The sequence below is a fragment of the Mycteria americana genome, chromosome 5, assembly GCF_035582795.1.
Source record: "Mycteria americana isolate JAX WOST 10 ecotype Jacksonville Zoo and Gardens chromosome 5, USCA_MyAme_1.0, whole genome shotgun sequence".
Taxonomy (NCBI): Eukaryota; Metazoa; Chordata; class Aves; order Ciconiiformes; family Ciconiidae; genus Mycteria; species Mycteria americana.
The window spans coordinates 29,777,938-29,804,194 of NC_134369.1; the positions used below are offsets into that span (position 1 = coordinate 29,777,938).

At 48.0% G+C, this 26,257-nt stretch overlaps 2 protein-coding genes across 7 annotated transcripts in view; one reads left to right on the plus strand and one right to left on the minus strand.

Moving 5' to 3' along the window:
• The window catches only part of DDB2 (damage specific DNA binding protein 2), a 29,787-nt gene extending 16,840 nt beyond the window's left edge, over positions 1–12,947 (minus strand). For 3 of the 4 annotated variants that reach the window (XM_075502650.1, XM_075502645.1, XM_075502646.1), the window contains exon 1: positions 2,991–3,161. In XM_075502650.1, coding sequence (XP_075358765.1) covers positions 2,991–3,113 — 123 coding nt within the window. In that variant the 5' untranslated portion in view covers positions 3,114–3,161. Of the gene's footprint in view, positions 1–2,990; positions 3,162–12,926 lie in introns of those variants that run through there. The other variant, XM_075502651.1, reaches the window with a different exon arrangement.
• PACSIN3 (protein kinase C and casein kinase substrate in neurons 3) lies at positions 2,488–26,257 on the plus strand. Of its 3 annotated transcripts, none has more exons than XM_075502652.1 (11): positions 2,488–2,884; positions 16,957–17,040; positions 18,336–18,435; positions 18,875–19,031; positions 19,817–20,052; positions 20,464–20,619; positions 21,173–21,348; positions 22,181–22,301; positions 22,775–22,911; positions 24,157–24,317; positions 25,940–26,257. In XM_075502652.1, the coding sequence occupies exons 3-11, from the start codon at positions 18,382–18,384 to the stop codon at positions 26,053–26,055; spliced, it is 1,314 nt and encodes a 437-aa protein (XP_075358767.1). In that variant the 5' UTR covers positions 2,488–2,884; positions 16,957–17,040; positions 18,336–18,381; the 3' UTR covers positions 26,056–26,257. The 3 variants fall into 3 exon arrangements, with proteins under 3 accessions (XP_075358767.1, XP_075358768.1, XP_075358769.1); XM_075502653.1 differs by lacking the exon at positions 2,488–2,884 and adding an exon at positions 3,105–3,229; XM_075502654.1 differs by lacking the exon at positions 2,488–2,884 and adding an exon at positions 6,835–6,854.

A 26,257-nucleotide genomic window follows, 5' to 3' on the forward strand; every position in this document is an offset into this window, starting at 1 on the left:
ACCATTCCCATGCGTCCTATCACTGGATACCAGGGAGAAGAGATCAGCACCTCCTTCTCCACTTCCCCTCCTCAGGAAGCGGTAGAGAGCAATGAGGTCGCCCCTCAGCCTCCTTTTCTCCAAACCAGATAAGCCCAAAGTCCTTAGCCGCTCCTTATAGGAGATGCCTTCCAGCCCTGTCACCAGCTTTGTTGCCCTCCTCTGGATGCATTCAAGGCTCTTCACATCCTTCTTAAATTGTGGGGCCCGGAACTGTACACAATACTCAGGGTGAGGCTGCACCAATGCTAAATACAGCACTAAATAGTAATTTTATCAATTACTAACACCAGATTTGCTTTCTGTCTAGAGAATCACCAGATATTTTTGTAATTATTATTCACTAAGGACAAGAATAGCAGATAGTACACAAATCACGCACAGAAGAAATGCCACTGGCTCGGGGTGCCACAGCTTACTGTCTGTACACTGAGCTGTCTGTACAGTACAATGAGCAAGCCAGAGAAAGAGTAATTTGAAAACATACTCGTATACGTATTTACAGTCTCACACTTTTTGAACTATAGTATGCAGCAAAGTCAGAGAAGTGTAATTATGTGTGGGCAGGATATTAGGCTTATTTTTATGATGCCTTTTGTCTGATGTACAATTATGTTGAGGCTCTGCCTTAGTTATGGGATGTGGTTCTCTACTGCAGAATAAAGCTGTCTTGTCACCGGGTCTGGTAAAGCTTATTGTGACTAAGACCATCAGCTTCACGGTATTTGTAATACCATTAGGTATTCTGCCTCCTTGTCGCCAAGATCTTTTTCCAAAGCATGAATATTTTTGGCTACTTTAGTCTGACTACTGATGTAAAGAGTACCATTACAGCAACTAGAGTTTGGCGTGCATATGAAAACAGGCCTATATGCCACTAAAAAGTAAGAAAAAATACATAATCCTAAAGAGATAAAAGAGAAAGAGTAAATATCATGCTATCTGACCTCCTTCTGTCCCATGACCATTACTAAGCTACTCTGTACCAGGAAAATGAACACAAATATCACTATTGTAATGACCTCGTTTACCTGAGTACCCCATCTTCCCTACGCCATTCCAGCCTTGGAGGAAAGGATTGCAGCAGCCATGCTATGTAGTACCCTTGCCTTGCAATCAGTACTGGGGGCAGCCAGGTCCCAAACGGAAAGCATCTATCTTAGATGCTCAGCGCGTGGGATATCAATATCAAAATCAGCATGAAAACATAACACAGGGCAAATGCTGGATATAGAATATTAATGTATTACAGATGTTTGCCTTTTCTGTACTTTATTAATGTACATAAACTAGCTAATGGAACTAAAATCTCAGAATTTAATTGAATTAGAGAGTATCTATGCCAAAGAGTTGGGTTTGGTTTCGTTTTAGTAAAATACAAAGTTGATGCTTATACTTTCAACTATGATTAACTCTGAGGATAACACAAGTATCTTGCATCACTTTTTGAAAGGATGCTCACGGTCATACCACACCCAGTGACCTGTCATGGGTGCCCACCTTCCAGGGACCCCAAGCAGGTAAAAGTGAACAGATTGGCCCCAAAACAAATTAAGTGGAATGGTTTCTAACGTCTGCTTTCCAACACAGCAATTCATCGTATCTGAAGGGCCTCAGTATGGTTATTTTTCTGGCTCCTATGAAACCTGGGGCAGTTGTAAAGAGAGAGAAAACACCCCAGTCCTGCTCCAGAGAAGTGGGAGCACAGATTTACGGCATGATCTTTCCTCTCTTCCTCCTGCAAAGTTCTCAGTCTTTCCTTTGTCTACTGACTGAATAAACATCACTGCAAACCCACAGCTGGTCCTTGGAGTTGTGTCCCAAGTCACTTGGAAGCAGTCAAGGGGAGACGGGCCAGTGAGGCCTCCCAGAGCTCCTCCTGCAAGCCCTGCCCCAGCGTCATGGGGAATCGCACCCGGGGCCTGGCATTAGAAATGGAAACTCTGGCAGGCAAACTCCCTGGCATTTAGAAAAAGCTGGTTTCAACCGAGAGACTCTGAGGACTTAAAGATGAGGTCCAGATTATTCAGATAAAGGTTTTCAGAGGAAAGGGAGAGTGGCCAAACAGAGTCAGTGGGATCAGGCAGAAAGGATGCCAAGCCGAGCCAAAGCTGCTGTCCAGCTCCAGGGAGTGACCTATGCCACGCTCAAAAGCGAGGGCACAGCTCTCCGCTTGGGTGGGAGCAGGGCTTGGGGAACCTTCTGGGCCTCCTGCTCCAGCACACCAGGCTGGCTCCAGGCCCTGTGGGTCAGCTGGTCGGTACAGCACACAAAATAATTAACTAAAAACTAACTATAGTCCCAAATCCAACGGGCAACCCAGAGAAGAGCCAAACTCCTCGGGGCTGGGCCAAGCATAACCCAGGCGGGCGGGCAGGCAGGCAGCTCCTCACAGGGCCTCCTCCCTCCCCCTCCCGCCAACCGCCATGACGGGGGGCGACCCGGCCGGGCAGGCCTCCCCCAGGGAGAGGGCAGCCCCCAGCCCCCTCCCCGCTGTGTAGAAGCAGCGCCCCGCGCCTCAGGGTCGACCCCCAGGTCCTGCCCGTGGAGGGGGAACCGCGGCGGGAGCCGGTGCTGCCCCCCGGCCCCACCTGCCTGGGCAGAGCCCGCTCGGCGGCGGCGGCGGCCGCCCGTTAATTGGATCAACAGCCCGGCGGAGAGGGGCGGGAGCCTCGCCGGAGCTGCCCCACCACCAGCGGAGCGCCCGAGCCGGGCCCGCCCCGCCTCCAGCAGCTCTCGGCGGGGCGGGAGCCCCCGTGTCCCGCGGCTGAAATAGGGGGAGGGCCCGGCCTTCTCTCAGCCTAGGTGGTTGCTGCCCGCCGGGCCGAGCTGCACCGCCTGCGAGGTAAGCAGTGGGGTCACCTCTGCTGGGGCTGCGGGCTCCGCTCCCCCGGGCCGGGCGCGCCCCGTCCCCTCCCCCCGTCCTCCCGCTGCCGGGACGCATTTCGGACCTGTTCCCCGTGGGGTGCCGGGGGTCCCGGCGGCACAGCCCGGTCCGGTCCCGCCGCCGCCTCCCCGCGGCGGGCAGCACGGCTCGGGAAGCGCTGGCGGCTGCGAGGGAAAACTTTCTTCATGGAAAGGGGGCGGATGGGGGAGGCGGTGCCCGGCCGGGCGCTGCCTGTGGGCAGAAGGGGATCGGGAAGCGGCTCGGCGCGGTTCGGCTCGGTGCGGAGCGGAGACGAGACCCCCGGTAGGCGCCGGGGAGTGGCGGCGCTGCGGGGCCGAGAGGGGCGGCGGGTTCGCGGTCCCCGGCAGGTTGCTCGGAGGAGGCTGGGGAAAGCTCCCGGGAGAGCTCCGGTCCCTCCGCGTCCCTTGCGGCCCGGCCGCCAGGCTGACCTTCACCGAGTGCCCCGCCGCCGGCCTCCCCGGAGCCGGCCTGCCGCCGCCGCCCCGTCGCTGGGGGCTGCGGAGGCTCCCCCTCCCTCCGGAGGCAGCGCCTCCGCTCCGCGGCGGGGACAGGGGCCCCTTTGTGCCGGATCCGTGTTGAGCCGCTTCCCACTCTGAAACCGGAGCCGCGGGCGCTGGCAGCGCTGTGGCGGAGGGGGGTGAAGCGGCTTCCCAGGACCCCCGGGGGAAAGGGGCCTCGCTGGGGCCCAGGCTCGGGGGGCTGCACCCCCTTGTCTCAGCGGGGTCCGTGTTGTCGGTCTATGAGCCGGACTCCTGATGGCCGGAGTGAGGAGTACGGCAAATGGGACGGTCCTGGCCTCGCTCGTCCTCTTCTTCCCTTCGGGCTGCTGACAGCAGTCTTGGTGTCAGGGAGGGGAGAGCAGGGTGTGGGGCAGGCCAAGGGGTGCTGCCTGCGGCAGTGTCGCCTGGCCCCTGGCAGGCTGCTGGGGTTACCGTGTCCTCTCTGGCCCAGGGCAGGAAAAAGCTGATAAACATGGAGGGTATTAGTGGGCCTGAACATCCAGTGCTTGCGAATATAGTCTATGATTTGTCACTGTGTGCGGGAGGAGGGATCCACAATCTTTGCAAAGCTATCGATAAGTGAAGCTAGCATGGCCCAAACGCGTTAACCAGTTTCGCCACTTTCTGTGCCAACTATGCGTTCTTTGCTTGCTTCAGTTCTTCAGGCTTGCAGAAGGCTCAGAGCTTGGTGGTGAGGGGGAGGTTAGCTGACCGCCTCTGGACACTTGCTCCTGGCCCTAGGAAGTAGTCTGGCCTTTTCGTTCACTCTGTAACCCTCCTTACCCAACTGGTGCTCCCTACCTCCTGAAATGGGAGATGAGCCTTTCTCCCCTTCAAATCCACTGCCGGTCTAATTCGCACAAAGGAATTTCTGATACGGTGGTAATTGATTACAGTACAGAACCCTAGCAGAGCCTCCCACTCCACCCTGGAATTCAAATGTCACCAAGAAGTCACTAAGCCTTACGACGACTCAAGTCATTCTCGGTGCGTAATGGGAGCAGAATGCACAACTATAGTGTGTGGGCTAAAATGACAGGGTCCAGATACTCCTCGCTCCAGGTGTGAGCTGGTCTCTGGGTGGAGTCAAAGTGGAGCTTCTCCCCTTGCGTTGCATAACTGGGCACATTCTTTCGGCCAAGGATTCACCTCTCTGTGAAACACACAACGTGCTCTGTGTGAGACAGAGTCTGTTCTGCTTTGACAGTGTTTTGTGTTATTACTGGTATTTCACTAGAAGTTCCCTAAAATATTTACTAGATTGTCCTTTGAGTTGCAGCTTGGAACAGAATGAATGTGTGAGCTGGATCAGCTGCTTGCTACCTTCCCTATTCTGTGCCTGCTGTATTGTATTGCTTTATTGGCTTTTCTCTTTTTTTCTTCTGACCTATCAGTTCGAGCTTCTCTGGCTTGCCTGCACTTGTTCAGGTGAAGACTGTCTTCTCCTTCTCAGGCTGTAAAAAGCAGTAACTTCAGTGTGTCAGCTATGTATAGGCCTGAGAGCAACTGCCCACCTGGAACTCCACTATTAAACGTCAGTGTGTGAATAAGGATTGTGTGTGACTGGACTGTGCCAAAATGCCCCAAGTCCTTGGCAGACTGTGTGCGTAACCAAGCCGTAAAAGCCTGAAAAATCTTACGGACCCAAATTCATTTCTTCAAAGGACAATGACTGGTGCTTTTAGCCATTTTAAGTTATTGTGGATTATAGAAGAGCTAGCCTGAATCTTCTGGGCTTTCCCTGGATGAACATGAGTTTCCAAAAAAATATAAATATATGTGTGTGTGTGTATACACACACACACATATAAATATATATTTTTTTTTTAATTCAACAATACAGTCAGGTATATTTGTAATGTGACTGCTTTTCTTAGGAGATGCAAAACTCGAACACATTTGTCACCACACCAGGGGCAACATGAGCTTCTGTTAGGAGCTCATATGATATCACTGAGCATGGCAAATACTGTATATTCTTTATTCTAGCCATCTTGAGGGCTGGAAATTTAGTTGTTTGTCCTATTTGGTCTGTGTCATGGCTGGCATCCAGGGACTGAACTGGGGACCTCAAAAGCTAAAAGTATCTGCCTGTAGCCTCAGTGGAAAAAGCTATGCTCTTGATCAGAGAGCATTAATAAACTGCCTCTATTTTTGCCATCAGCTGATCAGTGATGTGTGAATTTGGGCTGCTCTTGAGAGTTCATGAGGAAATGCCTAAACAATAGGAGAGCTGTTTAAGCCCTTTGAGGGACTCTTTTTATCTTTTTAAAACAGACTTTCTGATCAGGCAAGCTATTTTATCACTAGTTACTCAGCATGATGGGTGTAGAGGGTACTATATGATGAGGAACTGTGTCAGATAGATTAAAAAAAAAAGCCTTAATATCTTAGTGTAAGGCCTTAGTGGGTGGGACAGAAAACAGTGACTACTGTATCTGGAAGTTTTCATGAAGAATTTTGGATTTTGCTCTCTGAAGAATAACAAAAGAACTTTGCATCCTTGGAGCAGTTAAGAAGCTGTTCAAGAGGTAGCTTTTTGCCGCTACCTTGCGGCATGGTGACCATTGTAATTTAACAGCCAAATGTACTCTGACTGGGCATAAGATTTTCCAGCAGCACAAAGTGTGATGTCAAGGCAAAGAGCCTGGTGCATCCTCAGCTGTAATCATCCAGCTTTGTTTCAGTGACTGATTACAACAGTTTCATGTTCCTTCATGCTGAAATGTGGGCTGAAGCTGGGCACTACTATAAGGCAATATGTGTGACTGCATCCTAATCATGTTTCAGCCTTTGGTGGTTTCTCCTCACTGTGAATGGCACGATGGGAAAGAGCCTTTCAGACCTGTGATAGTCAGAATTTGTGTGTTAAATCTAGTGGTTGTCACTGGGCATTGTAGTTTGTTGAAGAGGCATGTGAGACATCTCCATGGTACCGGGGGCCTGGATCCAGTGGCATTAGGCTTGTGTAGGACTTTACGCTCTCTCAGTAGGTGACTATGGTAGGATTCTGTCTATTGTGACCTGCCAGTAAGTTTTTCCAGGCTAAAGAAGTTAAATTGCTGTAGGCAACCCACCTAACAGTGTTAGCATGTCTTCAGCCTCCTCAGTCCTGCTCGGGCTATAAGCTTGCCCAAGCTGTGTCTTTTCTGTTTGCAGGAAGATACAGTACTTGCCTCCTGGGCGGCTGGGGACATGGTCAGTCTTTTCAGTTGCCCATAGGTGATTGTCTGTCGGCAATAACTTCTTCCTCTCCCTCAGTAGTCCTGCTGCCGAGCCAAACCTCACCTGCCTCTGTGCGTGCTGAGCTCTGAGGTAGGCTTGCTGCCTGTCTCTGACAAGGGCAAGAAGCTTTCATGGAGGATTGGGAGAAGATGCAGCATATTTAACTTCTTGAATAATTCTAGGTATTTATTTTTGCTTCTTGGTGTTTTCAGCAAGCTCTTCATTGTACTAGGACTGCTGACCTGTGGAAACTTGTGTGAAAGCCTGCTGTTGACTCCAACAGGCTTCTACCCCAACGCAAGCAAAAAACTAGGGTTTTGAGCTGTGGGATAGGAGCTGCTTCAGGAAGCCATTAGGGGGGCAATAAAGCCCACTGGATTGCTCTGTTTGCTTTCTCTTTTTAAAAAGCCTCCCAGTGTTCTTTCCTCACATGTCAGGTTGAATCCTGAGGATCAGAAACTGAGATCATTGCTTTGGGCAATGGGCTGGGAAAGCAAATGACATTCCAGTGACGCTGAACAGTTAAAATCTATTCTGTAATGTGTGTCCTTTGGGCTGACTGTTCCATTTGCTTGTGTTCTCCTGGAGTCTTGTGGATAACACCTGGGATATGAAGTAATTTATATTAATAGTTCTGTTCTTCAGCTTGAGATCCAAAAGTTTATTTGAAGAGGCACCACTGATACCAAAGAGCAGATTCTGTGCAGATAGTATGAAAGTAGATAAAAGTTGCTCCATGACATACAGGATAATGAACTTCAAGAAGAATGTATGAAATGGGAATATCCATGGTGTGGGCCAGTTCCTAATGGCTGCCCTACTTCAACCTTGTTATCTGTGTGTATCTGTGGGAAATAGGTCAGAAAGGCATATGAGTATCTTTAGGAATGGAGTACCTACAAAGAGATTGCATCTGCCAAACTCTTCTTGAACCAGGAGATGCTATGAGGGGAATCTAAGTTACTGAATGTTCTCTCCAGTCCACAGAGCAAACAATGCTTTCTTTTTACATGCCTGGTCCCATAAAAGACTGTGTGCAATGACTCTGTGTAAAAGCTGGTCTATAGGCCTGCTGGTTCCTATAGTACTGAAGTCTGCCTTACAGTTGCAGTTGTGTTTTATGTTGTTTAGATTTTCCTGTGAGGAAGCAATTGAGTAAACCTAGCTCTCGTGACAAAAGGTGAACAAAGAGCCTTGTCATCAAAGTGGAGGAACTGACCACAATGTGGAACAGAAGCAATGGGTATAATGCTTTATCTCGTTCTTCTCCTTTACCGTAAGAGATGTCCTAGCATTCAGTCTTATCTTATTCAGCTCTCACTTCAAAAAGTTGGTTGTACTCCCTTCTACAGCCTTTTTGGGACTCGAAACTGTGCAGGGAACTGGATGAACTTCAGAAACGCTTTGCTGATGATCTTCTTTCAGGTTCTTGTCTGCATTATATGAATATTTGGAAGGAAAGTATTTACATAATAAACAGTTTTAGTAAATCAGTTTTACCAGGTAAAACCAGAAACCTGTTTGATGCAACCAGAGAAAAAGAAATGCAGTACTTTGAATTCATTGGCCATATGATTGCCACACACTTGGTCTGAATGATAAAATACTTACCAACTCTTATCTCCCATTCCCCCTTCCTCAAAAGACAACTAATGGAAAAGACAACTATCGGTAAAGCGAAGCCTGAAGTTGCAGAACTGCAACTGAGTTAAAAAAACACTGTGACTTCCAAATAGGAGGAAGGGGCAAAGAAGGCTGATTGTAGACATCTGACTACTATGCAGTCTAGTGAAGCAAGAAACCACCAGAAGCTCAGTGTTAGAATGGAGCTAACTGGCTTGTTGCTCCTCTAAAGGTTGTTTGATTGCATTGATTGCAGTCTGCTTCCTTAAGACTTCTTAATGCATTCAAGTAAACTTGATCCATGCTCTGGGGGTTTGAAAGGTGATTCAATCGCAGGAGAATGTTCCATCGACAGAGACTTACAGGAGTTTGCTTCCCACCACCACAGGAAACGCCCCCCATCACCACCCCCCATTATCGAGGTGAGGGGATCAAGTGCACCCTCAGTAAGTTTGCAGACACCAAGTTGTGTGGGAGTGTTGATCTGCTTGAGGGTAGGAGGGCTCTACAGAGGAACCTGGACAGGCTGGATCGATGGGCCAAGGTCAATTGTATGGGGTTCAACAAGGCCAAGTGCAAGGTCCTGCACTTGGGCCACAGCAACCCCATGCAACGCTACAGGCTTGGGGAAGAGTGGCTGGAAAGCTGCCTGGTGGAAAAGGACCTGGGGGTGTTGGCTGACAGCCAGCTGAACATGAGCCAGCAGTGTGCCCAGGTGGCCAAGAAAGCCAATGGCATCCTGGCTTGTATCAAAAATAGTGTGGCCAGCAGGAGTAGGGAAGTGATTGTGCCCCTGTACTTGGCACTGGTGAGGCCACACCTTGAATACTGTGTTCAGTTTTGGGCCCCCCACTACAAGAGGGACATTGAGGTGCTGGAGCGTGTCCAGAGAAGGGCAACGAAGCTGGTGAAGGGTCTAGAGCAGAAGTCTTATGAGGAGCGGCTGAGGGAACTGGGGTTGTTTAGCCTGGAGAAAAGGAGGCTGAGGGGAGACCTTATTGCTCTCTACAACTACCTGAAAGGAGGTTGTAGAGAGGTGGGGGTCGGTCTCTTCTCCCAGGTAGCAAGTGATAGGATGAGAGGAAATGGCCTCAAGTTGCGCCAGGGGAGGTTTAGACTGGATATTAGGAAATTTTACTTCACTGAAAGGGTTATCAAGCATTGGAACAGGCTGCCCAGGGAAGTGGTTGAGTTGCCTTCCCTGGAAGGCTTTAAAAGACGTTTGGATGAGGTGCTTAGGGACATGGTATAGTGGTGTTCTTGGTAGTCTTAGGTTTACGGTTGGACTCAATGATCTTAAAGGTCTTTTCCAACCTATATGATTCTGTGATTATTCCTCTCTTCTTTGCTCAGGGTTGGATGAGGCTGGGGTGTTTTGTTCTGTTTGGATCACTGTTGTTCACATAAAGATCTGAACAAAACAAACTTCTTTACTCAAAGCCTGGTTGGAAGTAGGTGGGCTGGCTCAGCCTCCTATTGTGATGAGTTACCTTTCCTAAATAGGCAACTGTCACAGGATGGACTGTTGATCTTGTCTTGCCAGTCCCTGAGTGCAGAAAAAAATGTGACCAGGTGAAATGTAGATTAAATCCTGGAATTTAGGAATGTAGATTAAATCCACATTTAGTGCAGGTTGAGATTGCTGAGGAAGGGGTATAATGGCTTTGGCTGGAGCTTTAAACACCTGTTAATCAATGATCTAGGAAGAAATAGCTTCCAGTTGTTTGGGGTCCCTTCTGATTAAAAGGGAAGGGCTGATAGCATGTATTTGCTGGCAAGCTTGGTGTTTATTTGCAGAGACTGATGCAGCAGGGTAGGAAGTACCCAGCATGGAAGCAAGCAAGTGAAGGAACAGTAGAGATTACAGGTTCTCAACATGTGCATGGGTTAAAACCTTGCCCTGAGAGAGGGGTAAGCCAGGGAGTGTGAGAACTGGGAAGTGGGCATGCTGACTAATGTGTGGAACAGGAGCTATGCTATTCACAGGGCTAAGAAAGTAAGCTAGTGTAGTGCTGTTCCTGGTAGCTTGGATGTGTGTCTCTAAGCTATCCTCTGCTCCTATTTGTCGCTGCTTGCTAAATACGTAGACAAGGCGTACATGTCAAGGTTATCAACTGTCTTGAACATACCAAATGAATATGGCCCGTTGCCTTGTTAGATTATGGTACCCCATGGTCTAGCACTAATTTCCTCCCTCCTTTAACACTGTGGATATTTGCGATTATAATAAAATTTGTCATAGGAAGAACCATTGGGGAAAAACTTACGCAGACCTTGATAGCCCAATACATTCCTTCATTAACATTTTCTCATATTGTTGTGTTAACCAGGAGAGATCTGTGTTCCTAAAGATCTCCTGCATCATATTGGAAAAGAAAGCAAATTTTTTCCTTTTCTTGGTGAAACAATTTCTGCCTGGTAGAGCTATGTCAGTCAGGAATCCTAACCCTTAGATCAGCAGCAATGTGTTAGTAGAAGCCTGTCCTATAGCCTTGGCCTCTGAGAACCTGATCGGGAATAGCTAATAAATGTGGAAAGTATTTAATTCTGAATGAACATTTTGAAAACTTGGGGTAACACATAGGGGGATGTCTGTCTTCAGTACGTTAGCTTGGTCTGAATGTAGAGAAGACCAATATGAAGAAGCTGTGGTCTGAAATAAGAGAGTAATAAAGCAGCACGTAGACTCAGGAGGTCAGCCCCTTAAGTGGAACAGGATCTTGTCTGTATTTTAGTACTTTGGCATAATCATGGAGAATTTTGCTAGTGGACAGCCACATGATCTCTAGAAAATCATTGTCTGGGAGATGGGCTTCTGTTACAGGCTTGCGTGTAGCTGAAGTGACCTTTATGTGTAGTTACTGTTCTGCCTGATGTCTCTCTGACCTCTCCCTGGCTGGAGAGATCAGCTGAAATCTTGCTTGAAACTGCATTAGCCAGCCCTGGCAGGCTTCAGCCCTTAGGGAGCAGCTGGGAAACACTGGCTTTTAGTCCCTTTCCCAGTCAGGTGACTCTACCAAGGGTGTGACCACAGCAGTAAGATCAGTATCTCTAAGGGAAGTTCTGGAGGATTGTCATGTTACTTGGCATCCTTTCTAGCTGTAGAGAAGAACTGGCCCCTCTTCAGAAAGGTGAGTACACCTGTAAATATCAGTCCTCCTATATAATGGCAGTGGAGAGCATGTCACTAGGCGTCATTACAGTCACTGGTTCAGAGCTATTGGATGTGCACCTCTAGAGATGGTGAGGCTGGAAGGGACATCCTGTCCCATGCCCCATTTCATTCTCTCCACCAGGGACCTTCCTAGCACTGCTGTACCAGTAGCAATCCAGTTCATTACACTTCTGGAGTCATGTGGAGCCTCCTGGCTCCAGCTCTCTAGTTCCATTCTGACAACAAGTTAACAGAAAAAAAATAAAGGGTTTTAACATCTGTTGTTCTGTAAGGGGAGGGGGCTGTCATCCTGTTGTGTATTTGGATTGTTCAGGTTGAAATGTTTATCTGCAACCTATACCAGAAGTGCCCTGGAGTGAAAACAATACCTTAACCACTGCCTGCTGTAGAGGAAAAGTGGCTCTTTGGGAGTCAAAAAATTGGTCATAGAAATCTCACATTGCTGCCTTGTGGTGTTAGTTGTTGTTTTGAGGTGGAAATCAATTAGTGGTAGCCCATTCCTGATTAAAACTCTTGCTTAGCTTGACTTTAGCACCTATACAGAAATTGGTCCATAATAAAAATGTGCCTTCACCAAAGCCCCAGTTACTGTTACTAGATAAATATAACTTAACTTGTTCCTACATGTGTCTGCATCCAGGACTTTCTGTTGCATTTGGGAAAGGGGAGAGGAGTAGGGCAGAAGGCCTTGTCTGGCACAGTGTACGAGCTCTGTTTCTGTGGATGAATTCCTGCAGGGCTGCATGCACCAGCCCTTTGAGCATGTGTAGAGTTCAGAGGCTTATTCTTGGCAAACTTAGGAAAACAATTGCTCACAAGGACTCCCAGGAGGCAGTCGAGCAGTGCACAGAAGTGATGCCTTGGGCATTTGGAGGCTGGAAGTATTGGAGTGTGGCATAGAGGGAAGAGGATCTCTGTGGTTTACCTGCCTTAGGGAAAGGTTTCTGAAGTGGAGAAGAGTGATTATTACTATTGGATCTAGAAGTTTTATTTGTGGGTCAGGACCCTGTTGTACTCATGTTGTATAAACATGAAACAAAAAGACATACCTTGTAGTGTGTTGCCAGATTCACACATTTTCAAAGGGAAGGTTTTAGTCTGACGCCTTGAGCTGAGGGCAGGGATCTGAGGTCTGAGATGTGTGACTGACTGGAGCAGAGGTGAGATTAACAACATGGTTAAAGGTGGAAACAGCTCTGCCATGACAAGCCCTCCGGCATTTCCCTGAGTGGAGCTCAGTATCAGTGAGGCAGTCATGAGCCATTCTACCTTTCTGCAGCTAAAGACCAAGAGCCATTCTTTGATAACTTAATAGGGATTTGATAGCAGGGGCAGCCTAATAATTATGTTGTTCGTAAGTGAGAGCAGGTATTTGGGGGAAGGAGGGGAGTACCCTTTTTAACACTACTAGCAGAAAGGGTTGTAGCTCTGTATTTGCATGGTTCAGCTTGTCTACCTGATGTTGCTTGTTGTAGTGGTGTCTGTGATGCCCTTGTCCGTAATCCTGCAGAGGTGTGAAGTGAATAGAGATGTAGTCACTCTCTCCCTCCTTCTTCAGAGAGCTTGTCTTGCAGGAGCTGCAGTGAGGTCTCAAGTAGCTCTTAATGGTGATAGCTGAAAGAGGAAGGTGGGAAGGTAGGGATAAACATTCCTTTGCCCTGCAAATATGATTTGCTAGATAGACTCCTCTTAGCAGAGGTGGCACTGGCATCAGAAGGAGTCTTGTATGTGGTGCTGACCCACATATAACTCTAGTTGACCCAATATAACTCCAGCTATATTGCTTATACTGTACAGGCTCTGCCAGCTCTCCTGAATCATGTGGTGGCTCTTGCCATATCAGGCTGTCCACAAGGTAGCCCTGTCATCTCTACTTTGCTGTAAAACAACCTCTAGGTTTTGGCATGTATCACTTGTATATTTGCTTTTCCTGGCAAACGGGTTTCCCCTGGTCTAAAGCTCTTGGTGCCTCACAACGCATGCGGTGTTTTGGGAATAACTAGGCATGAGGGGGTGGAGTGGCAATTTATTTGCTCTTCTAGGGTTCAGGGTGACAGCAGCAGCTGTTCTTCAGTCCCTCTGTGCAATACTAAGTACCTTCCCTATGTCTGCATGCAGATCCAATTTGATCTGCTGACTGACATGGGCTCACGGAGTATGTAAAGTCCAGAAAAAGCCTGGCAGAAAAGGGTCCTCCTTGTTCTTTGACCTTTTTGCTTCTACCAGGCTAGATTTTTCTGGACTTCTATGAAGTCTGTACAACTGCTATGGAAATATGTACTTGACTGGCTGCTACTCAGGTCATGGAGATTAGCCTGTAGAAATATTATACTACTTTATTGTATTCTCCCACCTGGCTACTGTGCCAATTACTACAGTATAGCCTTAAGCTGTGGGATACTTTGCCACATGATATTGTGGATGCTGAAAACTCATGTGGGTTCAAAAGCAGACTGGAGAAATTAGTGGAGGAGAAATCCATTATGGAGTGTGACTAAGTTCATAGGTGCCACATCCAGCTCAGGAAGTTCTGGTCAACAAATACTTAGAGGCTTGGAGAGCATGTAGGGAGATACCTGTCTACCTGGACTTCTCTAAGGCCTTTGACATGGTCCCCCGCAACATCCTTTTCTCTAAATTGGAGAGAGATGGATTTAATGGGTGGACTATTCGGTGGATAATGAATTGGCTGGATGGTCACGTCCAGAGGGTAGTGGTCAATGGCTCAATGTCCAGATGGAGATCGGTGACAAGTGGTGTCCCTCAGGGGTCCTTACTGCGACCAGTACTGTTTAATATCTTCATCAATGATGTAGAGAGTAGGATCGAGTGCACCCTCAGCAAGTTTGCAGATGACACCAAGCTGAGTGGTGCAGTTGACATGCCTGAAGGATGGGATGTCATCCAGAGGGACCTGGACAAGCTGGAGAAGTGGGCCTGTGTGAACCTCATGAGGTTCAACAAGGCCAAGTGCAAGGTCCTGTACCTGGGTGAGGGCAACTCCTGGTATCAATACAGGCTGGGGGATGAGGGGATTGAGAGCAGCCCTGCTGAGAAGGACTTGGGGGTACTGGTGGGTGAAAAGCTGGACGTGAGCCAGCACTGTGTGCTCGCAGCCCAGAAGGCCAACCGTATCCTGGGCTGCATCAAAAGAAGCGTGGCCAGCAGGTCGAGGGAGGTGATTCTGCCCCTCTACTCTGCTCTGGTGAGACCCCACCTGGAGTACTGCGTCCAGCTCTGGAGCTCTCAGCACAGGAAAGACATGGACCTGTTGGAGCAGGTCCAGAGGAGGGCCACAAAAATGATCAGAGGGATGGAACACCTCTCCTGTGAGGAAAGGCTGAGAGAGTTGGGGTTGTTCAGCCTGGAGAAGAGAAGGCTCCAGGAAGACCTTATTGCAGCCTATCAGTACTTAAAGGGGGTTTATAAGAAAGATGGGGACAGGCTTTTTAGCAGGACCTGTTGCTATTACTAAAAGAGGGTAGATTTAGACTAGATATAAGGAAGAAATTTTTTACGATGAGGGTGGCGAAACACTGGAAAAGGTTGCCCAGAGAGGTGGTAGATGCCCCATCCCTAGAAACATTCAAGGTCAGGTTGGACGGGGCTCTGAGCAACCTGATCCAGTTGCAGATGTCCCTGCTTATTGTAGGGGGGGTTGGACTAGATAAAAGGTCCCTTCCAATCCAAACAATTCTACCATCATCTATGCTTGCTCTGCTCTCAAAGTGAGGGAAGTTATCTGCTTTTGGCTGCTCTCTACAGAGGCTATGAGAACACTTAGTCTGATTCAGCACAGCTACTGTTATGTTTCAGAGCCTGTTGATCTTGGTGATGGTAAATCCAGTTATTTGGGTTTGTAACTCCTGAGAAAACAAGTAGGTATGGCTTAAATTCTAATGTGGAAACTGCAGAAAGAATGGATTTGAGGGGTTGGTTTTTTTGGTTGACTGTCACTCAAATGAACAAGCATGCTCTGACACACAACAGCTTTCCACATTTACCCCCAAATTCTAGCACTGTGTAGTCAGTCTGACTTGGAAACTAGAGATGGAAGGCATGTTTGTGATTCATTGCTTCCTGATAAAGTGGGGATGGGGGTGTGGGATGGAAAAAGTGATACAACCTTTATGGGTCATGTCTAATTGATCTATGTCTTCATCAGGAGAAAGAAAGGAAGGGTCTGGGGCAGATTTCAGTATACTTTTACATAACTATTCATGAAGTTTTTCTAATCTTAGCAATTTCATGAATGTGTAGTCTGGCTTTACTGGGGACCACTGGAAGTCTTAAAGTTTATGATGAGCTATAACTTTTTAACCAGTGACCTGGATCATGCAAAAGTGTCCCAACTCCCCCCCCCCCCCCCCCCCCAAAGTCCCTAGTCTGTTTGCAAAAACCCGGTCTGCTTCTCTTTCCTTCCTCTTTTCCTACCTTCTTTCACTCCTTCTCCAAAATTGTCTTAATGTCTGGCTAAAAATCACACTTCTTCCCAGGTTTTGCAGTTTCTGCTCTCAGCTGTATTAACTCTCAGTTGCCCTAACCTTCCAGCCTCAGCTGAGTGGATACTGATGAATGAGCAGAACATTTTTTTTGCTTGTCTGTTTTTTAAATAAATAGACGTTTGACATTGAAGTAAATCTTCAGGGAAGTGAATGTGAGGTAAACAAAAATTCCTGTTTCTGCCACTGCTTCCCTTAGGCTCTGCAGGCCTTTTACTTCCCTTTCCTGTGTGGAAAGTTGATGACAGTTACCTATACCATAATGCAAAATAAAGTATTTCTGAGAATGTGATGGGGACAGCTTACAGAACTAAGGGTCAAAAAAGCTCTGCTTGTAGAGAGCCACATCCTACCAGGGCAGTGCTAGGTGCTCTGCTACTAAAAGGAGTCCAGGCCTCTAAACCAGAATATGCGTTCTTGTAAGTTTTTTGTTTTTTAAATGTAGAGTTATCAAGTCCTTTGTCTTGTATATAAATCCTTTTCATTTTTAGTAAAAAGGAACTGGAGAAAGTGTATGTGTGCATCCTTCCCTTCTCCCAAAGCCACCTATGTGTAAAAGTGCGGGCAGCAGCGCATGGAGGCAGTGGGGTTTGCTAAACCGGACACTGTACAGCAAGCGGGGACCAGGCCCCACGTATGGTGCCTGGGGAGCGTGCTTATTTTAGGCCTTTCTGGCCACGAGCTGTTCCCTTTGCTCAGCTGTTGTGATGCTACCTTTCCAGCACAGTGCTGTCATGCCGCCCCAATGTTTCTATTTTAACTCTCTCTGGGGCTAGATCTTGTGACACAAGGATTTGGCATCTCTCCTACGTGCTGGAATGTGGCATCTCAGGAGGCACAGCGGCTACAGCTGCTATATCAGAAGGTGCCCCTCCTAGTAGCTGGCAGAAGGGGGACACCCCTAGGATTGCGATGCATCAGAACACACAGCATCCCTGCAAAGGAGCGGCAGTGTCTAACTGTGCCCATCTCTGTCTCCTCTAGTCTTTTTCACAGAGTTTGAAGAGCTTGGGACATACTTGCCAGCTGCCCACTCCTCCCCTGCGGCATCTCACGTTCAGCTTTCAGGTATGTAGTTACTGGGGACAAGAGTAGAGTTGCATGTCCTGGAGGCACATAAGATAGCTTTGCAGCCTGCTGACAAATGGTGGGGAGGGAGGACAGGGACAGCTGGGGGCATGGGTGGAGGTATTATTCAGGTTTCAAGGTTCATGCACCTGAGTGTCATGTCCCATTTAACAACTTGCTTCTGTGACTGGAATTCAGCACTTTCAGCCTTCTGGAGAAACCCAGAGGAACAGCATTTATGTACTCCTGACACTCTCCATGGGATGAGACTGGGCAAACAGAGCCAAACTGTTTCCAGAAGAAATGTAGGAAATTCCTGCAGTCTGTGTTGGGGTACTTCACGGTGTGGCTCATGCCACTGAGAAAGATTTGCAGGATGTGGGACATGTGGACTCTTGACCTGATCTTCATCTCTGCTGTGTGCTCTGTGGGCTGGCAGAATGAGCAGATACCTCTCTGGGGTGTGAGGGAAGCTTTTTATAACTAGGAATGTGCAAGAGGAGAAGTGGCAGCAAAGGACGTCTATGCTGCATTAACCCAGGCTTGCCTAGAATGGTGTGGGTTTGCGTGTGAGTGACTGGGCTTGGACCTTTTTCTGTTACTCCCTCTCTCATTCCTGCACAAGAACAACCCTGAACCTCTCCCCAATGAATTCATAGTGTCACACCATGTCAGGAACAAACTGGCAGCACAGACTAGCACAGGGGAATGGGCAAAAATTCTGAGACAACAGAGGATGAGATGCACCTTTTACCTTCTAGCCTAGATTTTGAGCCTAATGCAGTGAGAGTTGAGTGTAATGGAAACACCAGCTCTAAAGGGATGTTTCTAGGGAAGCAGCACTGCTGGGTAACTGGCATGTGTGCTGCAGTGCCATTTGGCTGGGTATGCCCCAGCGTGTTTCTGTAGTTCAGCTCAAGCCCAGCTCATCTGGTGGGCAGCTTATAGGGTTCCTCCCCATTCAAGACATGCCTGCCTGCTGACTGCTCAGCCTTGTTTTCTCCAGTCAGTTGCTGTAATCCTGAGTCATACTGGGAAGCTGGAGTCATCTCCATTGACAGAAGACTTATTTAAAGTCTTTCAAGGCAGATTTCAAATAGCTTTAGCTACCTCAGTTTATGTAGCTTTTGCTACCCTCTTGAGGGCCTTGGTTAAGAAAGGAATCTCTGCAGAGATGTCTGGTGCTGCTGGACGGAGGGTGTTGGATTCACTAGCGTCTCCAGTATCTGTACAGCTGAGGTTTGGCAAGATTGTCTTCCAGTGCCATGTTACAAATCACTTTTGTCTCTTCTCAGCTTAACTGAATCTGCAAAAATTCTCTGCTGCAAGAAAACGGGGGTGATGTCATCAGAAGATGATGCTGGTGTGGAGGCTCCTGGGGGCAGTTTCTGGGAGGTAAGGAAGGATAATTGGAGTGTGTGGGAGGTAGGAATGTCTTCATACCTCCCACCTGTGGAATTAGGGGGTTGAGTTTCAGGTTCCTGGGTGACATGTTGCTCTTGAGGGGTGGAAGGGAGGAACTGTAGGGAGGTTCAGTAACATGCTGTGTGTTACTGCAGGGAGGAGGTGACCTTTTCCTCCACAGATGCTGTGGAATGAGAGTTCCTTGTTCAGCTGATACTGATTTGAGCTGTGAGAGAGGCAAGCAAAGCATCTCGGCTTCTTCCCTCCATTGTGCTTGCCTGAGAGGGTGCCAGAGGAGGGTCTGAGCCCAGCTGCTGGCTTCAGAAGGGCCTGTGCTCCCTCCCCATGCAATGATTGACCTGCTGCTGTTTGTTCTGAAAGAACTTGAAAGTCACTACAGTATAAATGATGACGTTGTGTGAAATTTCAGGCTGGAAACTACAGGCGGACAGTGAAGCGTGTTGATGATGGGTACCGGCTCTGCAATGACTTAATCTCCTGCTTCCAGGAGCGAGCCAAGATAGAGAAGAACTATGCCCAGCAGCTAACAGAGTGGTCCCGTAAGTGGAGGACCAATGTGGAGAAAGGTAAAGTTGGCAGGTTGGACTGGGAACAGGATGCAGTCATTGCACTCTCTTCCTTAAGTGCTATCTCTTACTGAGGTGACGCTGTTTCCATGTGGGACAGGCTTCCTTTCTCCAGGAAGGGTGTGTTTCTTGGGTGTCTTTTGTGTGTGTGTGTGGTTTCTTTGTAGCCAGTCCTCTGATTCACTTGGAGAGGTATTCTCTGAATTGTCAGGTGTTTGGTTAAAAAAAAAAAATCTATTTGTTTAGTTTGGCAAGTCCTTGGGCAGTCCAAGTCTTAAATCAAGCTGCAGATCTCCCCTTTTAAGTACGACTTGGCTGTCTCTCCTCCTCCTCCAGTCAGAGAATAACTACTAATGCTATGATTTAGTGGCAGTGGGCTCAAACTGATAGCATCTCAAAGTAATGGGAAACAGTGGGACAGATGCCCCAAAGGACCTACTGGTCTGGAATCAGAAGCTTAGCCTCAGTCACGAACTAGTGTTGCTATTTGTCCTGAAGCTCAGGCCAGATCTGTGAAGAGAATTTTCTACAGAAACCTTCTCCTAGCAGGCACCATCTAGGACAGCTAAGGCTGCCCAAAAGAAATGCCTGTCTTTGCCAGCTGTAACAGCCAGTCTAGGTACTGCCTGTTGGGACTCTGTGGAAACCAGTCAATGCTGACTTGTGTGACGGGGGAGAGTTGAGGAAGTGACTCTATACTGATAGATGTGTGTAGGAGGAAAAGAACCTGCATTCCCTTCTGTGGGCAGGAGGTGTAAGAACCCCTCTGGTGCTTGTTCCTGCAGGTCCACAGTATGGTACTCTGGAGAAGGCCTGGCATGCCTTCCTGACAGCTGCAGACAAACTGAGTGAAATTCACTTAGATGTCCGGAACCACCTGGCTGGTGAAGACTCAGATAAGATCAAGGCCTGGCAGAAGGAAGCCTACCACAAGCAGATGATTGGAGGCTTCAAGGAGACAAAGGAGGCAGAGGATGGGTTCCGCAAGGCCCAGAAACCCTGGGTGAAGAAGATGAAAGATGTGAGCAAAGTGTGAATGGAGAAGGAGGGATAAGGGCAGTTGAGTTGGCTGCCTGACTGTGAGAGCCATTGGGCAAACAAACTGCATTTAGCCAGAGTAGCAGAGAATGCCAGAGGGAGGGATGTCTTGATGGTCTCTTGTTCTTGGTAGTTTTGTAGCTTCCTTCCCATGTGGGAGGACTTTGGTAACAGGCTCTGTATTCCTGCATGGCAGGTGAGCACTGAAAAAGAGATCATTTGGAGATACCTCTTCCCTTTGGAGCATGGTTTACTAAATGCCAAATTGGCATTCCTATTAGGTTGTCCTGAAACCATTGCTGCTGACTGTAACAAATGTTAACATGCCCTCTCTTGAATAATGGAGGATCAGTGTGGTCAGGATCATGGCTTTCTCTGCATCCTCCTCTTGCAGCTGGAGACTTCTAAGAAAAACTATCATGCAGCCCGGAAGGAGGAGAAAACAGCCCATACAAGGGAGAACCATGCCAAGGCAGACTCATCTGTCTCACAGGAACAGCTGCGCAAGTTGCAGGACCGTGTAGAGAAGTGTACTCAGGAGGCTGAGAAGGTGAGCACGTGTTGTATAGATGTGGGTCACAAGGATACTCCTCTCAAGGAAAAAGCACTGATTGTAATGTCACTTAAATGGCTTCTGCTGAAGCCTGTAAGGAGGTGTGAGATCCCATTGTCTGAGGTTTTAACAAGTTAGACTGAGACTTCAGTAACTAAGACTAAGGTCTCTCCATCTTTGGTGCTGGGCAAGATCAAATTATAAGTACATTTCAAAAAAAAAAAAGCAGGGGATTTGGTGCAGGGGGTGGGAGCTGCAGAGCTGAAGACTTGGCTAGCAAAAGTGGCTCATTTGCCTGCCCACAAGAGTGAAAGTGTGGAAGGTCATCCTCTATGGAAGAGGGTGGCAAGGAAGAACAAGGAACTTGCAAGAATATTAGGAGAGCAATGGACTGGGATACCAGCTGTGGGGTTTCTTCTTTCTGTGGCATACTTGTTCAGCAATGCAGGGGAAAAAAAACTTGTCGGTCCTAAGCCAGAGTAGGGAGAGTGTCACTGGTTTGACATCAAGGCAACACATCTCACCATTGCTGTTCCCTGGGTTGATGCAGTGCAAGGATCAGTATGAGAAGATGCTGGAAGAGCTAAACCGCTACAATCCCCGCTACATGGAGGACATGGAGCAAGTGTTTGAGGGCTGTCAGGAAGCAGAGCTCAAGAGATTGTGCTTCTTTAAGGAAATGTTCCTGAATCTGCACCAGCATCTCAACCTCTCTACCAGTGAAAGGTACCAGCCCTGACACAGGAGGGAAGTCTGCCAGCCTGGGGTGCCCTGGGCTCTGGTGAGGGGTGCCAGTTCTGGTATCTGAAAGGGACCTGCCTGCTTGCATCAGGCAGGTCTCGCTCCTTCCCCTTCCAAGTGTGTCTGAGACCTGGCATTTGGTCCCTTTAGACCAATGAGTGCTGGTGTCTCTGATCTTGGATAGTGCCAGGCTCCCCAGAGAGGATTCTTTCTGCCTCCGAACCCTTCTTCTTCCACTACTGTCCAGTACTGTCCTGTGGGTGTGTTTCTATTCTATGAAATGCCTCAATGTTGCTATATGTAATCCCAGTCTGAGGAATGCAGCTCTGTTGCCTTCTAGTATCTACAGCTATTACACCCATTCTGCCCTGAGTAAAGAGACCTTTTGTGAGATAACGATAACCGTAAGCCCACAAGTTGCCCTTAAGCAGGGGTTACACGAGGGAAATAGGTGCAGCCAAAAATCTTCTGTGTTCCTGTACTTTGAGGTGGAGGCAACAAATCTGAGCCACCTTCCTGTCTGTGTGCAAGAACGTGCCAGGCTCTTTCAATGCTCATTTGATGCGCTGTGCTGAGAGCTGGCAGATGTTAGCCACTGCCACGCCATACAAGCCTGTCCCATTTGCCAGGCTGACCCTTCTGTAAGGGCGGCTCTGTTTTCCTAGGACTGAACAGGTGCTGCTTTAGCATCCTTAACCCTGTGGGACTTCAGATGCTATGTAACTGTGCATGAGGTTGTGCTCTTCCTTCCTACTTGGCTTTTGGGAAACTGGTGAGGGACTTGATTACTGATGGTTCTGTCTGTTCCCGATCATAGCTTTCACGTGTTGTATCGAGATCTCTACCAAGCCATCATGGCTGCAGACAACCAGGAGGACCTGAAGTGGTGGCGCAACACTCATGGACCAGGCATGGCGATGAATTGGCCTCAGTTTGAGGTGATGTAGCATTCTAGAGTGTATTATTACTACTTCCAAACATTTAGCTGCTTTACTGAAATTGGTGGATTGCTAGTCTTGTGTTGGAAAGACCATGTCTTTGCTCAGCAGGCTCAGGATGTTAGGCTTTTCTAAAATTTTTGTTGTGCTGCAAGCTCTTTGGTGCCCAAAGGGACACATGCAACCCTGCCAAACTGCAGATACTCCAGCCATCCAGCTGCAAGGTCCAAGAATGGGAGTTGGTGCTCAGGGCCTTGGGACAAGTTCCTGTTATAATTTTCTCATGGGCCCTCTTGTTGCACCTTGGGATTCAACAGGAGCAAGCCTGCTATGCCAGCAAGTCCACTTAGCTGACCAGCCCAGCCACAACTGAAGTATGACCTAGTGTTCTGTCCTTCTATATTGGTCAGAAAAGATGCACAGAGCTTTTGTATCTGAGTGGCTTGATGGTATTATTGCTTTTCCCTGAACAGGAATGGTCCCTCGAAACACAGCGGCCAATCACCAAGAAGGAGAAGAGTGGCAAGATGGCTGAGGATGTCACGCTGACCAGCATTTTGCCTGCACGGGATGGTGTTGTCTCACAGACCCCTCTGCAGACAAGGCGAAGGTAAGGGTTGAAGTCTGGGATACATCGGGTTAAGAAAACTACAGTCCTGCCTAGGGTCATGAACAAGTGGGATTGATAGGAGTGATCTCTTCCTTAACTTCCTGTCTCTTGCCCATGGCCTTGCCTGTGCCACTCTGGAAAAGACAGGGTAGACAGGGTTTAGGGTAGCTGGTTTGTTTGTTTTGTTTTGTGTGTGGGTGGGTTTTTTTGGGTGGGTTGGTTGGTTTGTTTTTTGTCTAGTATGTGCTGCCTTACAAAGTGCCTTCCTTTTAAAGATCCTTCTAGTGATGAGATCTGGCCCGGTCAGACTAATGCTGTGTGAGATTCTGGCATGTATTTCCCCCATTCTTCTTCCCAGACGGGGTGAGGAGAGTTGGGAACTGGCAGTTTTGTCAGTTAGCAGTACTGCTTCCTAAATGCAGGCATCAGAAATCCCCCCCCCCCCCCCACCGCGTGGTGCTGAGTACTACCTGATAAGTCTGTGTATAGCTGCTTCCCTTGCCAGGAAGCAAGCTGGAGAATAGGGAGAGGCCAAAGACACTCGTGTCCTACAGTTCTAATAGCCATCCTGCTTTAAAAAGTGAACTCTGGCCTAAGTGATGTCTCAAGGCCACTACTGTATTTCACAGTCTATTGGATTCAGGGGCCCTATTTGCCAATCTACAGGTTTTCCTTTCAAGAGGAGCAGAACAGCCTCTTCTATGACAGCCTGAGGGCACCTGCCCATGTGAAGTTAGTATGGAACATAGCCTCTTCACGGGTTTTTGGGTTCCAGGTGCCTGTCCTCTGCTGCTCTTCCCCTCTGCTCTTGTTCCTGACTTGGAAAACGGCATTCCAGACATGTTTCTTTGGGATGGGAGACATGGCTTTTCCTGTCTGTCTTATTCCTGGCTGGAATAACTCTGGACACAGCTGGGCTTTCCAGTTAGGACCAGCCTTCCTTGTGTGAGAGTGTCTCCTAGAGTAGGATGAGGTCATGAAGAGTGTGCACATGTGTGAAAATCCTCTGAGAATGAGTTACCCTCCTGGCCCTCAGGGTTCTAATGCTTGGATGCTTTCAACCAAATCTAGTATCTCCTGGGATCTCTCCTCTGTGTTCACCCTCACTTGGCTGTTGGGCCTCTTGCACCTTGTTTTATAGCATAGCAGGGGGGGAGTCAGGGTGGTGTATGATTCAGGAGGAGGTGGGTGAGAGATGAGTTTACTAACAGCCATCTTGTCCCCTCTCTCCTTCCACATACAAAGCGGAGGGAAGGAAGACATTTCAGAGTGGTCAGATGAGGACACTCCCAAGAAGTGCCTGGATGCCAATGGGCACGAGGAGGACATAAAGGTACCAGGTGTACGGGTACGAGCGCTGTATGATTACACAGGACAGGAGGCTGATGAGCTGAGCTTTAAAGCAGGTACAGAAGCACTAATATCTTACTAACCTTTTGCTGTCCTCACTTGGGCTGACTGAATGATTGAAACACTCTAAGAACTGGATGTTCCCTTGAAAACTGATACTTATTCTTCTTCCCCTGGCCTGGCCCATTGCCAGCTCCTCTGAGGTAGATGATACACTGGGCACTCCAGCTTGTTCTAGACTGAGACAGTGAGGCCACAAAAAGAGACTGCCTTGGTCATGGTGTAGGGAGAGCAGACCCTAAGTGGTAAAACAGATCCTTCTTGCCTCCTCTTAGGACATTTATTCTGCATTGTATCTTGAGACTTTATTAAATGCTTCTCCCTTGTGCCATTGATATAAAAATTTTATAGGTGGTCTGGATTGTCCTTTGAAGTAACCAGAAGATAGATGTTTTGGGAGAAAGCTCAGCTGACTGACATGCACTGCTGAAGGCAGAGTTCAACTGGCAAAAAACAGCTATGTAAACTGTTGCTCAAAATGGGTATCTTGAGAGTGGAGATCCTGGCTCGCAGCAGAGAATTGAGTGAGAGAGAATGCTGGAGCAAACAGACCCTTCCCCTTTTTCTTTCAGTTAAATTTAGTTTGCATGTGCCATCTTCTCCAACTCCAAGAGGACATCTGGATCTTGAGAGTGTCTCTAATCTTGCTTGTTTTGAGTCTTACATGGTATCTCTGTGCTATACCTCTCCAAAATACACCCATTTTAAAAAGACACTGAAGTCCTTCAGTAGCAGGGGCTTGTGCCTGAGGCCAATATCTATGCTGCAGTGTTACCATACTAGTAAGCTTCCTAACCCTAACTTGTTGCTTTAAAATATCTTACCATATGGGTGCTCTAGAACTTGACTCTTTGTTCTTTCTCTCCACCCAGCAGATGTAATGAGGCATGACTGGTTAGCTTCAGTCATCCCCTCTTTGAATCTGCTCTGACCAGCGTGCACCAGTAGGGCTTAAGCTTAACAGCAGATGACTTTCTTTCTGAGCCTCTGCCAGTGTGGGATGTGCCTATTGATGCAGTCAGATCTCCCCCTCTGGCAGAAGTATGACCTTCTACTGGTGGAGAAAGGGATCTTTCTGCCCTTTCCCAAAGTAGATGTGGGAAGGTTAAAAGCCTTTCCTGGTCATAGTCTCAGAAATGAGTTGATTCCATGCCTTGCTGGCCAAACCAGACACTCCATCATGGAATAGTCATTGTGGGTCCTAACAGCCAGAGCTTAGCAGCCTCTTACATTTCCTTCCCATGTGCTAGAGAGGGGCCACTAAGAAAGAAATCTCTGAGACTCTTCTGATATCTCTGGCTTGTAAGCATGTTCCTCTGGGGGGAGGAAAGCAGGCAGAAATATAGGGTACAAAAATATTTCTGATATTGAACAGCAGAAGTGAAGGTCTGTCTCTAAGTTCCTTAGCCTAGGGGGTGGTACTGCACATAGAGTTACTGACCTCTTCAGTATCTGGCTTTCATTAAACTGTGCAGTATGATACAGAGTGTGATAAGGGGAGAAAAGTGTGGTGATTCAGACCAATAGGTCTTGCTTTTTTATCAGCTCTTCTGAGGTGGGGAAAAATGCCATGCTACCTTTCCCAAGGCTGCTTCCTAATGACTGGTTTTGCTTTTAGGTGAAGAATTGATGAAGATTAGTGAGGAAGATGAGCAGGGCTGGTGCAAGGGCCGACTTCTCACTGGCCAAGTTGGACTCTATCCTGCTAACTATGTTGAGAAGGTTGGATCATGATTGCTACTGCCCTGCTAGTGTCTCACAGCCATGCCAGCATCTCCTGTAGAGGTCACTGGGTCACTGCTGGCCCCAATCCACCTTTGCAGTATATCCAGCAACTTCTGGACTTTGAGGGCATGTATTCCATGTAACTAATGCTTCATTTTAAACGCCTAGACCTGTAGGGATTTTCTAATAAATAAACAAGGATGAGTAAAGA

What these genes read in the sequence shown, in the direction of transcription:
- PACSIN3 (XM_075502652.1), top strand. Translation starts at nt 18,382, where the DNA reads ATGTCATCAGAAGATGATGCTGGTGTGGAGGCTCCTGGGGGCAGTTTC. An exon ending in GGGTGAAGAAGATGAAAGAT is followed by an intron (nt 20,053 to 20,463) that starts GTGAGCAAAGTG and finishes CTCCTCTTGCAG; the next exon opens with CTGGAGACTTCTAAGAAAAA. An exon ending in CCTCTGCAGACAAGGCGAAG is followed by an intron (nt 22,912 to 24,156) that starts GTAAGGGTTGAA and finishes CCACATACAAAG; the next exon opens with CGGAGGGAAGGAAGACATTT.